Source organism: Lathamus discolor, chromosome 6 (genome assembly GCF_037157495.1).
Source record: "Lathamus discolor isolate bLatDis1 chromosome 6, bLatDis1.hap1, whole genome shotgun sequence".
Lineage (NCBI taxonomy): Eukaryota > Metazoa > Chordata > Aves > Psittaciformes > Psittacidae > Lathamus > Lathamus discolor.
In genome coordinates this window covers 67,456,474-67,473,193 of record NC_088889.1, presented here as the reverse complement: position 1 = coordinate 67,473,193, position 16,720 = coordinate 67,456,474, and the positions used below count along the sequence as shown (strand labels likewise).

At 37.8% G+C, this 16,720-nt stretch overlaps 1 protein-coding gene across 2 annotated transcripts in view; it reads left to right on the top strand.

Annotated features, from left to right (window-relative positions):
• Positions 1-10,171, top strand: part of ANO3 (anoctamin 3) — a 200,765-nt gene extending 190,594 nt beyond the window's left edge. For both annotated transcript variants that reach the window (XM_065683383.1, XM_065683384.1), the window contains 8 exons: positions 2,203-2,260; positions 3,673-3,770; positions 5,161-5,306; positions 5,414-5,566; positions 6,201-6,348; positions 8,183-8,263; positions 9,107-9,212; positions 9,964-10,171. In XM_065683383.1, the coding sequence (XP_065539455.1) occupies positions 2,203-2,260; positions 3,673-3,770; positions 5,161-5,306; positions 5,414-5,566; positions 6,201-6,348; positions 8,183-8,263; positions 9,107-9,212; positions 9,964-10,146 (973 nt within the window). In that variant the 3' untranslated portion in view covers positions 10,147-10,171. The remainder of the gene's footprint in view (positions 1-2,202; positions 2,261-3,672; positions 3,771-5,160; positions 5,307-5,413; positions 5,567-6,200; positions 6,349-8,182; positions 8,264-9,106; positions 9,213-9,963) is intronic.
• Positions 10,172-16,720: the final 6,549 nt, after the last annotated feature.

Sequence of the window (16,720 nt, the reverse complement as noted above, 5' to 3'; positions counted from 1 at the left end):
AATTCTGGCTCCAATTTTTGTGCTTATCTTTAGCTCAAATCATGGGATACCAGACAGGTCTTACCTTGCTTCCTCTTTCCATCATCTTTGGTAAGTCGTGGGAAACGGGCGAGGTGCCTGAGGATTGGCGGATGGCAAAGGTCACACCAGTCTATAAGAAGGGCAAGAAGGAGGACCCGGGTAATTATAGACCGGTCAGCCTTACCTCCATCCCTGGAAAGATGATGGAACAACTTATTCTTGACTCCATCACTAGGCATATCAAGGATGAGGGGGTCATTAAGAACAGCCAACATGGTTTTATGAGGGGGAAGTCATGTATGACCAACTTTATAGCCTTCTATGAGGAAGTGACTAGGTGGAGGGATGATGGTAGAGCGGTAGATGTAGTTTTTCTTGATTTCAGTAAGGCATTTGATACTGTCTCCCACAGCATCCTCATAGATAAGCTAAGGAAGTGTGGGCTTGACGATCAAGTAGTGAGGTGGATCGAGAACTGGTTGAAAGGAAGAAGGCAGAGAGTTGTGGTCAATGGCGCAGAATCTAGCTGGAGGTCTGTGACTAGTGGAGTTCCTCAGGGGTCGGTGCTGGGACCGGTGCTGTTTAATATTTTCATCAATGACCTGGATGAGGGAACTGAGTGCACCCTCAGCAAGTTTGCTGATGACACAAAACTGGGAGGAGTGGCTGACACACCAGAGGACTGTGCTGCCATTCAGCGAGACCTGGACAGGCTGGAGAGTTGGGCGGGGAGAAACTTGATGAAATTTAACAAGGGCAAGTGTAGAGTCTTGCATCTGGGGAAGAACAACCCCATGTACCAGTACAGGTTGGGGGTTGACCTGCTGGAAAGTAGGGAAGGGGAAAGGGACCTGGGGGTCCTGGTGGATAGGAGGATGACCATGAGCCAGCAATGTGCTCTTGTGGCCAAGAAGGCAAATGGCATCTTAGGGTGCATTAGAAAGGGAGTGGTTAGTAGGTCAAGAGAGGTTCTCCTCCCCCTCTACTCAGCCTTGGTGAGGCCGCATCTGGAATATTGCGTCCAGTTCTGGGCCCCTCTGTTCAAGAAGGACAGGGAATTGCTTGAAGGAGTCCAGCGCAGAGCCACAAAGATGATTAAGGGGGTGGAACATCTCCCTTATGAGGAGAGGCTGAGGGAGCTGGGTCTCTTTAGCTTGGAGAAGAGGAGACTGAGGGGTGACCTCATCAATGTTTACAAATATGTAAAGGGTAGGTGTCAGGATGATGGAGCTAGGCTTTTTTCAGTGATATCCAGTGATAGGACAAGGGGCAATGGGTGTAAACTGGAACATAGGAAGTTCCACGTTAACATCAGGAAGAACTTCTTTACTGTAAGAGTGACAGAGCACTGGAACAGGCTGCCCAGGGGGGTTGTGGAGTCTCCTACACTGGAGATATTCAAGGCCCGCCTGGACAAGTTCCTGTGTGATGTACTGTAGGTTACCCTGCTCTTGCAGGGGGGTTGGACTAGATGATCTTTTTAGGTCCCTTCCAACCCTTGGGATTCTGTGATTCTGTGATTCTTTACTTCCTTATGATCAGAATTATAATTCATGCAGAACCTAGAGTATTTCGGAGTGCCTTCTATAAAGTTTTATAATATAATTTCAGTTCAGGATTGTTTGGGAAAAAACCCAGACAACACTCTAGGAAAGACTGTTGGTAATACCTTCTTTGTATCTTGCTATCTCCTGTGTCTGCTAGGACCAGGCACAAGGTTTTTTCTCTCTCATCTAAAACTTTCACTGAGGTCAGTAAGGATTTTTCTTCAATTTGTTATACAAGAGTCTCTTAGATCTTTGAAAATCATTTGGTTCTGATGGGTTTGGAAAAAAGATTCTGAGAGTGCACACTTCACATGGCCAAGCAGATCCTGTTTCTGCAGTAAATTCCTATGTATTGCAATGGCTTATCTTCTTAGATTAGAGAGGCTGAATATCTAGCATCTAAAACCTCCGAAGCTAGGATTTTTGTCTTGGACATAATAAAAGCTTAGAGTCACTTACAAAATGGTGGTCCTTGTGCGCATTCTGAAACTTCCATATCCTACAGATACCAGATTTAAGCCTGTGTGATTTAATCTGTTTATGTTTTCTGAGTTTGCTCAGTGAATGCTGTGAAATAACTACTGATACAGGGTGTTCTTGGAATGTGCACTGAGAAACAAATCTTACTTTCCAGATTTGCAGGCCGCCCAGGAAAGTACAACAAGCTTTTTAACAGATGGAGACTTGAAGAGGTAAGCAATGCTATTCTGTGTTCCTGTGAAATACCCGTGTGTAAAAAGGAAATGGCTGAAGGATATTTAATGAAGTGCAGTGAAGAGTAAACTCTTATTTATAGTAAAGGATAGGAAACAGGACATGTGCTTTTCCTTCTGCATTCTCCACTGTGCTGAGTGACCCTGGCCAAAACACACAGTTCTTTCTGTCTCTGTCTTTGGGAAAAGCATATCTCTGTCTTTGGGAAAAGAGAAGTGATGTTCCCTTACCTCACTTCTAAATCCTACATGATTGGAATCTCCTGGGCATGCAGAATTTTTAGATGGAGGATATAAACATAATCAGCTTTTTTATCAGCCTCTTAAGCTTCTGCCAGCACAGGAAAGATGTGGAGTTGTTGGAGCAGGTCCAGAGGAGGCCACAAAAATGCCCCAAGGCCTGCAGCAAGTCTGCTATGGGGGAAAACTGAGAGTTGGGGTTTTTCAGCCTGGAGAAGACTCTGGCGAGACCTTACAGCACCCTTTCAATACTTAAAGGAGTCTTATAAGAATGATGAGGACAAACTTTTTAGTAGGGCTTGCTGCAATAGGACAAGGGGGAATGGCTTTAAACTGACAGATGGGAGACGTAGTTTAGACATTAGGCAGAAGTTTGTCCCTGTGAGGGTCATGAGGCCCTGGTTGCCCAGAGAAGTTGTGGCTGCCCCATCCCTGGGAGTGTTCAAGGCCAGGTTGGACGGGGCTTGGAGCAACCTGGTTGAAGGTGTCCCTGCCCATGGCAGGGGGTTGGAACTGGATGGGATTTAGAGATCCCTTCCAACCTTCTTTGATTCTAAGGTTGAAAAGGAAAAGAATGATATTTTCAAAATCTACTTGAAAATATGTTGGAATTGCACCTCCCTGGATGTGCACCATGCTGAAGTTATCGCTGAAGAACAGGTTTCTTTTATTGAACCTTGGTAGCCACAGAGTAAAATACCATCAATTTCTCATCTATGTTCTAACAAGAGTTTCAGTAATTACTAAACATTTTAATCGGGCAATTTATATAGTTAAGATACTGGTACCAGAGATTCAGCTATTAAGTCTCTGTTCACTTAGGACGTTACAAATGAAACGTTTCTCCGTTCTTCTGAAATGAATTTGTATGTATTGGTCTAAGTGAAATGGACTGTATCATTTATCATACACCGAGCACTCATACCCTTATGCAATATGATCTAGTTCTCCAAGAAATAATATGTCTAAAGTTTGTTCAGCTAAAGTCTGTGTCAATATTTCTGTTATTAATATTTTTTTTAATATTTCTGTAGGTGGAGGTTAATGTTTTTCACCAAACACATTTGAGTATTTTTCATCCACCCTCTAACAAATAAAAATGAAAGGAATTCTGTGATTTTAGCTATTGATCTTTTCCCATTTCATTTCAGTGTCATCCTAGTGGCTGCTTGATAGATCTGTGCTTGCAAATGGGAGTTATTATGGTTTTAAAACAAATGTGGAACAACTTCATGGAGCTAGGCTATCCGTAAGTTCAGATGTTAAAATCTGGTTTATAAATAATGATTACATTACTGCAATTCAGTGATAGGGAAAAATATGTTTGCATAGTAGTTTTGCTTTTTGCATCTTATACACTGTAACTGCATTCCCAAGGGAAGCATTAACTGCTGCTCTAAGACAAAGCTTGTTTGGATATGTGAACCATCTAAACTGTTTATTGTGATTTCATTTTCCATAGTACAAACAGCTGCTGAAGAGAGTAGTGGGCTAAGAGTCTTACAGTTCTCTTGAAACTGAAAGAATATGTTTTCAGGAGAAGGTTGCTAATCAAATATTAATCTAATCAGTCTCAACCTTGAAAATCTGTCAGAAAGGGTTATGCTCACAATGTGCAATCATTCTGCAAATGAACTATGTACTGTGTTGTTGTGAGGCTTGGATTTCTGAAAAGAAGAAACCTACCTGAAGTATCAGTCTTTCCTGTCTTCTCAGCCCAGAATTTGAGAACATGCTTATAATCCTTTCTGGCAAATAGCGTTTTGTTTTGACAAGCAGTTGTTTACAACTGAGGCAGCAGTTGCTCTTTCAGTAGCAAGAGAGATTAAGAGCTAAACCCTAAATTAGCTTGAGAAAAAATAAGAGCCTGTTAATAAAAATACTTACAAGAAAATTATTTCCCACCTTCAGCCTCTTTTCAGTAATATGTAGAAACAAACAATAGTCTTTAATTGCCACCTCTGACAGTACTAGGTAATAGTTTTCATTTGTATAACATTTTAATGTGTGAGACTAGTACCTACTTAATATTATAGATACTTCGTGAAAAGACTTCTGCACAGCTTTATAAAAAATAATCTTAAATCTTTGCAGCTTCAGCAACACCTTTTTAGACACACTTTATTACTTCAAGAAAAAAATAATCTGTAGAGCCTTCAGATCTTTAGGTTTGTTCCAAAGTAGTAGATATGTTCGACTGTTCAATGTATTCCAGTAGCATAGATTTCTTAGTGAGCTTCACTTACTTGGTTTGTCTTTCCCAGGATTAAAAACAAAGCATTACTTACTGGTTTATTGCTCTTGCGAAGCATGATTTTTTTTTTTTGTTTTTTGTTTTTTGTTTTGTTTAGGTAAATCCTACAGAAAATGTCTATGCAAGCAGATACCATATTCTGAAAGGCTTATTTGTTGAATGACTAGCATGCTACATGAAAGACATAATTAAAATCATAATGCAGAATTTTGAGGATTTATTTAAATTGTATCTTATATGATATCATAAGTGTTTGCAGAAAACACCTGAGTAAGCATTCAGGTGCTGCTCAAAATAGGCCCTCTTACTTCAAAACAATAACAGCAAGTTTTGTAAATTACTGAGCAAATACTGTCAATAATAATACTCTGTTTATCTAATAAAGTTTATTACAGAATTGGTGGTCACGACGCAAAATGAAGAGAGGAGGGCAATTAATGGAGCATAAAGTTTCTCTGCCTCAGTGGGAAAAGGACTGGAATCTACAGCCTATGAATCTTCATGGTTTAATGGATGAATATTTAGAGATGGGTGAGCAAATTTAGGGAGGTGCCAGTTTTCTTAAGAAAATGGAACTATATTCCATGTTAAAAGATCGTTTGCATTTCCACTTTCTAACCAGAGAAATGCCTGTCTAGTTTTACAGTTTGGCTTCACCACCATCTTTGTTGCTGCTTTCCCACTGGCACCTCTCCTGGCATTGCTTAACAATATCATAGAAATAAGGTTAGATGCGTACAAGTTTGTCACTCAGTGGCGAAGACCTATGCCTGCAAGAGCAACAGATATAGGTGAGAGAACCTAATGACTTTTTCCTTCTTTTATGCAGCTTAACCCTTAAAATAGTTCATGCATCAAAAGTAAAACTGATAACGTAACCCACAGATCTCAGTGACAACTCTCCTGTTAAGCAGCAAAAGAATACTCAGTTGCTTAGCTAAGAGGACTCCTCAAATTCGTTTTTCATTTCCAAAAAGGGATCATAATAGTTCGAATTTTGAAAACAGGCTAAATGGTATTTTAGACTTCTGATTTTTGGAACTTTAGGTCCAAAATGCTATTTGAAATACAAGGACTAAATTCACTTTTGGTTTAAAACCGAATTAAAAAAACATGAGGAATCTCTTTACAACATCTTGTATTTGGCCTCTATAACCAAGGATTGTGGTTATACCTTTGTTGCTTTAGCCATTTCTTCTCAGCAGTGTGTGTCCTACTGTAAAACTTCATTCAGGTGGAGTCAGTGGTGGCAGGGGTGTGGGGACATGACTTAATCACAAAAAATCACAGAAAAGATCTGACCGAGTAGGTCTTTCTCAATAAGAAAGGATAACTATATGACTAACAGTGGCTTAAGTGTCATTAGTATGACTTAATATGATTGTAAAAATTTGATGATTTCCTTGTCATTTCTCTTGTTTCTAGGTATCTGGTATGGGATTCTGGAAGGAATTGGAGTCCTGGCTGTCATCACCAATGCCTTTGTTATTGCCATTACTTCCGATTACATTCCACGTTTTGTCTATGCATACAAATATGGTCCCTGTACAGATCAAGGGTACAGACAAGAAAAGTAATTCGCATATTCTTTATATATACATGTATAATTCAGTGGAAGCTCACTTATTCAGCTGTCTTTCTGTTACCATACATAACATGTATCAGCAGTATTTTACCTTTTACATCTGTGCAAATCTTCACAGATGCTAAGTGCAAGTGTAACTCAGCCATTCCAGAGAGTTTGCAAACAAACTGCATGGACATGTAAGTGGAAAATGATGTCTTCCCTTCTGAATGCAAACAACAAAGTTCACTATGCATCGTAGCAGTTTACAGGCTTTCTCTAGATAAGGTTTTCTTCTTTTCTGTAATAGTTCTGACTGTCTGCTAACACTATGCTCGCACACACATATATGCTAAACCCTCTTTTACCCTAAGCCTTGTTCACCTTCAAACTTCCCTGCCTGTTTCTCTTCAGAAATGCTTGCAGCCAAGCACCAGCAAGATTGGCATCGACACTATTCAGCCTGACTCCATATATGGTTTTAATTAGCTTCAAGCAAGGTAGCTTGCCTGTCTTTGCCCCATCAGGCCAGTTTCCTGCATTTCTTTCCAGCAGCTTACCAGTGTCTCTGAACTGTGTCCACTGTGTTCAGTCTGCATTTCCCACTGTCTGTCATGACATGATCTAAACAGCTCACAGTACTTACGGGCACCCTCTCTTTTATCTGGGGACCAGTGCCCTGTAGGTGATTTTAGGGGATGGTTTTGGAGGGTTTTATTGTCTTTTTAATATGGGATCAAGGTTACCTAAAGAAAAGGAAGCATCACTTTACTAGTGCTATAGCACATCTCACAAGCACAACTTATCTTCTTTATTGCACAGGAGGAATGGTAAGAGTGAAAGCATCAAGGCTTGTCCAGCAAGCCAGTACTGATGCATTCACAAACTGTGCCCCAGTTCAAACCACAGGGGTCTATCCATCCTTTCCTTTTTGCTCCATCTGTAATGATTCAAAAGAGAGAGTTACTCTTCTTGTGCTGTCACAGGAGGACAGAATTTAGGGGCAGAAAGGATGAGGAAGAATAGGATGAGAAAAGACCATGGCAGAAAAAAAGTAGTGCTTAATGTACGCTACCCATTTAACAGAGAACTATGTAATTCTATTTCTTCTTTTGCCAGTAGTTATCTGAGGCGTCACAGCAAACCTGAAGGTTCAGGAAGTATATAATAGGATCTCTGATGCATCTATTTTTAAGTGTCTTTGCCTTTCAAAAGGCCCTATGTTAAACTACAGGACAGCTTTCCAAGAAGATGGGGTGTCTTATGTGTGTCCATGGTTTTCCAGCAACAGACAAATTTTTTTCTTCTTCACTAGTTCAATGCATTTATGTGATCTCTACCATCAATCGTAATAATTTGTTGCCTTTAAGATGGCTGTTTGGTATATATGCACTGTTGATTTTACTGTTGGTGAAAATTCTTCTTTGATTCAACTCAAAACCTGACATTTTTTGGTATATGCTGCATGACTGGGTGCAGATTCTGCCAGGATGTCGAATAGGTCTTCTTTCTGCCTCTCACCATCTTTCTAAGTACAGTAATTTTGAGACATCAGAGAACACTGTAGCAACCATTTGCAATTTATGTCTGCTTATGGATAAGAAGCAAAACCATGAAAAGTGCTGAAAGTGGATTTTTAGACAGTGTTATCCCTGAAACATGTTTCTTGTTTCTTTCCAATAAAACCCTGCTTATCTGTTTGAAAATTTAGAATTGGTTTTGTCCTGATAAGCAAAGAAATTTATATGCTCACAACATGTGATAGCAGACTGTTTACATGGAGGATCTGTGCTGCATAACCACTTCATGAAGAATGTCTTCACCCTATGTCTTTTCCTTTCAGATGCTTAAAAGGATATGTCAACAGCAGTTTATCAGTATTTGATTTGAGTGAACTTGGAATGGGATACTCAGGATACTGCCGGTATGTTCTGATGCTCTCCTTTCTTGTAATATAGGCATAGACATTAATACAGACATAAAACAGGAAGTCAGTGCTTAAATTACTGGCGTAACAGTTTCTTTTTTGCTTGTAAAAGCATTGGAGTTCAAGTTGGTTCAGCATAGAACCATGTTTCAAGTGCAAACACTGTGTGGTAGGATGCAGTACTAACAGACTGGAAACCTGTGTTCTGAGTTTTTCCAGGACTCTTTCAAGCCCTGTCTTTCATGCCTCTATGAATTATTTCACTTCAAGGTTTCCCCAGTTGCCAAGAGGGTAAAAATTCTCATTTTGGTTTTCTTAAGCATTCTGAGGTCCATTAATTAAAATACACAATTAAATTTTTTTTTTATGGCTCTAACCCATTTAGAGATCCCAAACAATTATGCAAGATATATACGAGAAATTAGGCATAAAAAATAAATACAACATTGCGTAAGTGCACTTCTGGTTTCAAATTTAGTTTTGCAGTGAGAGTTAGCTTGAATTGACTAAGAAGTTATAGAATCATGTTACATTTATGCAAATTTTGTCTGGAGAATCTCAAGTACTTAGATGCACAGACAAGAACCAATTTAGAATCAACACACTTGAACGTAACACTCCAGGGTGTCAGCTTTACAACAACAAAAGAAATTGTTTGCTCTGGAATTTTGGAAGAAAAGAGTGCCGTCTTCATTTATTTCTTTATTATTTGTTTATGTTGTGGACTGTTCTTCTCCTTTTCTGTTTAATTCCTCTTGAAGTACACTTTCACTTTAGTTTCTCTCCTTGTCCAGGTTTTCAAGCACAGACTAACTTACTGGGTTTTGATTTGCTTTCCAGGTATAGAGATTACAGAGCCCCACCATGGAGTTCAACTCCATATGAATTCACTTTACAGTTCTGGCATGTCCTGGCAGCACGTCTGGCCTTCATCATAGTATTTGAGGTTAGTCATGAAAAGGAACAATTCCTTTCTACTTCTTTAAACTCTTGGTTGATTTTTTTTTTTTTTTTTTTTACAGTAGTCCCATAAAAAAATGTCAGCATCATCAGTTTCTTGTTCATTACAGTCAGGAGAAAGAGGGGGAAAAAATCACCTTCCCTAAGCTGTCGTCAGTCAGACTGAATTGACAGAGCACACACAGATTTTTAGATTCCCTCCAAAATTGTGTTTCCTTAAGTCATACATCAGGTCAGTTCTGAATCAAATCTTTCATCTTTTTTTTAAAAAGTGCAACTCAGGTTTACATTAAGCACAATTATTACCAGTTAAAATCTGTGTCAGGGAAATGTACATGATTCTAGCTTAATACAAAAATAGAAATGTGTGTGCTAACTTTGGAGAATGTATTACAGACTGTCCAGGAGTCTGGTTACTTTGATTACAGCCTCTTAACAATGACTGCTTGTAGGTAGTGTTAGCTGTTGTTATTCAGACTAGCATATCCTGCAGTCATGTCTTCATTTAGGTCACTGAAGTTTTTCTTTTCAGAAGACTTCAGCATTTTCACATTTCTGTAAAACTATAAAATATAATACAATAAAAAAAACAAACGAGTTGATTTTTGGTCCTGAATTAAACCTCAATTCCAGTTTTGCCACAAGCCTTTAGGCTCTAAAATATGGATATTAGAAGTGAACATTTATGCACCTTTGAAGCAATTCTTTGAAGCAATTCTTTTCATTCTTCTTTTCAGCACCTTGTTTTTGGAATAAAGTCTTTCATTGCCTACCTGATTCCAGACATGCCTAAAGACTTGTGTGACAGAATGAGGAGAGAGAAATACTTAGTCCAGGAAATGATGTATGAGGCTGAACTGGAGCATTTGCAGAGAGAAAGGAAAAAGAATGGGAAACAGTATCACCATGAATGGCCTTAGTCACTACCATGCTGCAACAAAAACACTGTTTGGAAATTGAAGAGTGCAGTTACAAAACTAAGTCAGAGTCTGGCATCAGCATATGAGATACACAGTGTATATATATGTTCTTGCTGGGCAGGACAGTTGCAGGTTTTGGTGGCAACTGGAAAATAGATGCTTCTGATGAATGAAATGAAAAGCCTTACCTGTAATGGGTCTGCGGTGAGTCAGCAACTCTGGTCAGAATTGGCATTCAGGAACGTGCAGACAGATAAAAAATTTGGACACCATGATTTAAAAAAGGCAATGAATTTTCATGCTGTTTGTGAAGATACTAACAGCGAAATGGAAATGGAAAATTACCTGTCAACTTATACAGTAAGGGCATGACTCAAACAAACTTACATGATATCCACTACTTCTACAGCTTCTGATTGCTCAGCTCCATCTGTAATGTCTCTGAAGAAAAGAGCAATTTTTGCCTTTGTGGCCATAACTTGATATAAATGATCTTTCAAGCTTACTGTTCTGTCAGGTTTGTCCTAGTCTCTTGTTGAGATTGTGGATGTGGTCCTACCCTAAAAAAAAAGGGGTCTGTGGCTGCTTAATATATACTATGCAGTTTAAGACTTGCACATGTCAGTGTCATTAATTTATCCTTCTAGTTGAAAACCAAAAATTCTAAATTCAAAGAGAAAACAGCAGCACTAAGAGAACACATTGCATTGCCCACATTGCAGCTCTATTTGAAAATGATGTGGCTGTTGAATTGCCTTTCACTTTTGTGTGCAGAAAGGCCACCTCCACATGCTTCCAGGATGAAAGATTTGTCATTTTCATGCTCTGGTGTAGCATGCAGATGTCTAACTGTGTTACTGTTCGTTTTGACCTGTCTGGGCAACGATTCTATGACTTCACAGAATGCTAACCTTGCAAATGACTTTGTCCTCAATATATGAATAACTTTATAGTATGCAAGCTTATGCAGATATATATCAGGCATATAGTATAACATTGATTTGCTTGTTCAGGGAAGGAGAAGCAGAGTGTTTTATAACAATGCTCCTCTTCTTACTGTAAATGTAAATGCTCCAGTAATGTGCACTACTTCTATTGGCATAAATATGTCAAAGCATGGGAGTTAGATACAGGCAGACATTTATACAGGTTGTATATAAATGCACACATACAGTGGTTATTTTTAGATTTTTTAATTATTATTTGTATGCCTTCTTACAGTTTGGGGAGGGGGGATAAAATCACTCTAGAAGGTAGACAGACGTTCATATAAAGAATCAAATTTCAAGTTTTATGTGCATACAGCAATGTTGCTTATGGTTATAGTCACATTTTGGTAATGAGATTGCCTATTGCTAGTGTTTCATAATATGGGAAAAAAGCAGCACATAATTTAAACAATCTGAGCAAGTGTGTAGGGTTACCTTGCAGAGAAGGGCATGGAGAAAGAGAGTTTCAGTCATTCTGTTTCTCTTGTATAATTCTAAATAACACTTCTGTATATTGGATGAAGAAAAATTACAAAAACAAAGAGTCAACAAAGCACAGTAACTATAAAGGCTGCAAATTTTAACTATTTTTAGGGATGAAGCTGCAGCAAAATCACTACTGACAGATATGAAAAGACCTGAATTTTTACTACTTATAGTACCCTACTGAATCAAAAAGTGTGATTCCAGTATATACTTGAATGTATTAGCACAATCATTTTATTATGCATATAAAATTAATGTTTAGAGTCAAAAGCCCATCAAGGCAGATAAGTAGAATATATTGTATCCAGAGGGCATAGCATCAGACCTTAAATTCTTAAGCCATTTCACTTTATTCATGAGATTTTTGGGTTAATTCCAGCTGTCTGTGACCAGACAAGGCAACTGTAGGAGTATCTACAGTACTGCACAAAGGAGGAAAGAAATTGGAAGGTCTGGTCTCTCCAGATATATTAGCTTTTAGTTGTGTGATAAAGGGCTGGTGGAACTCACTTCCCATATTCTGGAATGACTGTTTTGTTCCTTCATATTCTGGGTTGTGTGTTTAGTTCCTCAGGAGTCCTTATCAGAAATAATTAATGCACTCCCCTCAGTGCTTATAGAATCACACAGGTTGATTTAATCTCTTGTCTGTTTTCATCCTGTATATTATCAAGCACCGTTTGACAGCATTAACCATGTGTCACAGCTTCTGTTTCTGTGCCACATAGTAATAGTACTTCAGCTCTTCAGCAGGTCACAGATGAGCTCTCTTTTTTAATGTTTTCTCTAAAACCAAAATGCTTTGGCTGGCCCAAGGTATAAAGATACAGGATAAAATCAGGCAAAAATCAGAAATACTATTTTATACTTCCCTGGTTTTGCTGAGGATATTAGCACATGTCAATACATACTTAGGCAGATGCCAATTGGATTTGAAAAAAAACGTAGGAAAGAAATCTTTCTTGTAATTGGGTTTTAAATATATATGTTATTAATGATTTTCAGCACTGGTGTATGGGAGTATTTCAAAGGCAAGTATGTAGATCTGGCATTGTACATTTTATGCACTGGAAAAGCACAGGAAGTTTTGGAGAAACACTGTGTGTGTTCCTTTATTTTTTGAGGACCTCAGCAATGTCTGAAGGTTTTGCCACTATCTAGCCATTTGCTTAAGCTGAGAAATCTTTTTGCTAGATTTTGTTTAGTATGCTGTTTGCATTGACTGCACGTTATTTTACTGAAGTACAAAGCACACTGTCCTCAGGAATAATATATTTTATGAATGGTGAATGATCTTTTCAGATGCTAAATATTGTCTTTCCAAACATATGACCAGTATGAATAGACTGTGCATGCGAGCTGCATTTGTGAAATCTGACAAAGCTTTAGAACTTCAGTTTGTGCAAAAAAATGCTTTAGGTCATTGCAAATCTAATCTGTGACAACTTTGCTCTATGCATGCGCCCTTAGAGAGACTGCATGAGCAACTAGATATTTTGAAATACAAAAGGTTAGTCCAAAATGTCGTAATTATTCCTAACCAAATTTTGTGTTGATTCAGACAGAAGAAATCTCCATCTCAGAAATAACAAAAAAGTCCATGTAGATCATACACATCTCATTGCTTATGACTTATTATTCTAAATTTGTGCCTGATGTGTGAGATCTGAGTTCTGGTGACTAAAAAAGTAAAAAAAAAAAAAAATAAAAAAAAATAATTCTGCTGCATTAGCCATCCTAATGAGAGGTTCCTTCTTAGAGCTCAGTCTGTCTCCATATAGATGGAGGCATCAAGAACTCAGTATTCACAACTTAGTACTAACAGAATTGTCTGAAGATTGAGCAGTCTTTCAACTTGTTATACTGTAATCCAGTTTCCTTACCAGAAACAGAGTACAGTGTTTGAGCACCGTGACACAGTACTAATATTTGGAAACAAGGCAAATGATGCGATGTTTACTTTTCGATTTTTCTTTCCTAACCCTTTTTGTTAAAGGATTTATAGAGAAAATATAGGTGAACATGGAAGTTAATATTGATGATGACAAGGCTAAAATTTCCATGGTGATGATGGACGATAAGTGGTTGTTTTGTTAATGTTTCTTTGGAAGTACTTATCTTAATTTGTACAAAACACCCATCAGCTGTTTCTATGCCCTTTTCCAACACCAACTTGTCTTAAATTGTTTTCTGAGGATCAGTTTGACTCATTGAGTCCTGTGAAAAGCTCAAAAGAAAAACGTCTAGGGGGCATAGTGAAAATAGGTTAATGGCTACCTTAATGTGTAAATTCCTGAATCTGTGAAGTTTCTTTCATGAAAAGTTCTTCAGAAGGAAAAATACCTTGGAAAACACAGCTTTAGAATGAGTGCTAGTGTGGGGAAAGGCAAGAATTTTGGTGATATGTTATTCCTAATGTACTTAATGATCAGCCTAATGTAAGTAAGTAGTGCTGTTTGCTTGCTGTGGCTTCTTCCAGTTCACACTCCAAATGGGAGGGCTGCCAGAGAGAATTTCTGGAGCCATGGGATCCAGGCATTTAGTAGGACTGTGAAGTTCTAATGCACTGATGCCATGTAGGACTGTGAACTCCTGCATGGCATAATGGGCCTTATGAATTTTTTGTATTATGTCTCAGTTCATTCACAGGCAAATTAATGCATACATATTTAGAAGCATCATATAGTTTTGATTAACTAAAGATCATCCGTGTCCATAAATTGAAAAGAAACTGAAAAGGTTAGTATGTAGTTAACTTGAAAGTGTCACAAATTTTCATTAAAACTGTTAAAAACTAGGGACTTTTATATACACTGGGCAATGGCCATATCAATAAAACTTATTTTATACAAACAGTGTCATGTTTTAAGCTGAACCCAGGACAAACAGCTAAATATAAAGGCAATAAGGTTAATGGAAAATCAAACAATTGCATTTTCTATTAAGTGTTGCGGAGGAGAAAGGGGACAGAGATAAAAACAGTGATACCAACAATCACTTACAATACAGTAATATTTCCAGAAGCATTTTGTTTTTCATAATCCTCAGAAACTACTGATATTGCTTATTTGGGGTAAAGGTTGAAACAAATACATAGCCTTTCATAATCGTGTTTATTTGGTGTTAATGCTGACACTAGAATTCAAACAGAATTCCACGTTTACATACTTTTGTTGGTTTTGGGGGGTTTTTTTTGTTAGTTCAAATGAATACTTTGTCTAAAATGCATGCAATGACACTTTTGGAAAGTGTTTAAGTGAATTACAATCCTAAATTCCTGTGGTGGAAAATTTAGCAGTTTTTAAAGATCCCTCAGTCTTTTCATAGTTGACCTCATGCTCGCAAAGCCTATGTTCTGCTGGGATAAAATGCAACAAGCCAGCGTGCAGAGGCTGAGGAGGAGCAGAGGAACCAAAGGACTCCTCGGCACTTCAGCAGGTTTTTCTCCAGAATTCTGGCAGGTTCTGCAAAACAAGGGTTTGAAGATGGAGCATGACGACAGTCCTCCTAAATCCTTCTATTTTTCTCAATCTTTACTTATACTCAGTATTTTAATAAGTGATGCCTTCTTGCTGACAGTCCAATTTCCAGGGCAATTCTGTAACTGCAGAAGTTTTAACAGGCTATTTTTGGATGTCCCTAACTGAGAAGCCAAAGCAGAAAGTGCACAAATGCTAGTTTGTCTGGTGCTTTTTACAGGTTGGTATGCACTGGATGGAGTGTTGGGAGTAAGCACAGGGTCTACCAAAGTGTGCCAGTAGGCCACCTGTTTCTGGATCTGTCCTTTCAGCCACTCTCCCAAAGCACTATATATGTTGCACTTCTTATATCCCACCCACACACATCCTAAATGCTCTACATAATCCTAGCATTTTTAAATCTACATAATTGACATTTTTTCTCTAATACTGACATTGTCAACCACATTTACCAGAAATTTATATAGGCATGGTTTTGGTGTAATCATGATAGCACAATGTTACCATGACAGCACAAAGTTAAAACAGCACAACAAGGAAGTGTAGAGACACCACTTTGTTGTTCCATGTTACACAGGAACTTTTAAATCCAGGAATGGGATTTAGTCTTAGAATGTTAATGGCGTGTTTCCTCCTCACTGCACTGGAAATTACTTTGTGTAAGTTCTGTTCTAAGTTGTTGCTGTAACCTCTGTAATGTTATATGTTCTCTGTAGTTTGCATTCTTACTGGCATGAGCTAGTTAGGATGCTACTTGGGGGAGAAATTATGGTTAAACCAAATGTAGTCTAAAGGTAACAAGATTCTAACCACTGAGAACATGATGTTTTTTTCTGTTAATAATGAAAAAAAAATTCAGATCACCTTGTAATTTTGTGGTCTATTTAGATGACTCAGAGTTTTGTACTGAAAAATCTTCCAAACTGTTGGCTCTGATTTTTACCTAGAGTAGTATCACTGAAATTTCAGTTATTTTAAACAGTGTCATGTAAAATCTAACTGAATAAGATAGCTCAGTCATTTTTTACTTGGATAGTCCTGGTTAACTTGCAATATCATGATCATAAGAGATTTCTTAAAATGTGTATATACTTGAAATTTATTTAATACTTAAATACAACTTGGTTTCTAAGTAAGGAATAAGAATAAAATCTCAACTATTTTTTCTATTCATAGATCTGCACTTTGTAAGTAATACTTAAAATAAGATTACAGTGCCACAGAGCGTTTCAGAGAAGTTGACTTTTATGCACTGCAAGCTAGAAGTTCCTCTGACATGTCAGCTTTTGGTTTCTTTTGTGTTTTAAGATTACTTTTACAAGCTCTTATGTACCCCAGAACTAAAAGAATTCACCAAGGAAAAAGTTGTTGATCTGATTAACTGTTGTAAGACACTTTTGGCATAGATTTGTCTTTGAGATGCTGTTTACTTTACCAAGGTTTACATGTACAAATGCAACTACTTACTGTATCATACACATTTGAATATTGCACTTTTTCAGTAATAAACTTGGATATCTTTGAAAGGGTTTTTAAGCTTCATTATTCCAAATATTCAAAGTTAATTAAAAAAAAAAAAAAAAAGGTTACACTTGAAAAGGGAATGCTCATGAATCTTCA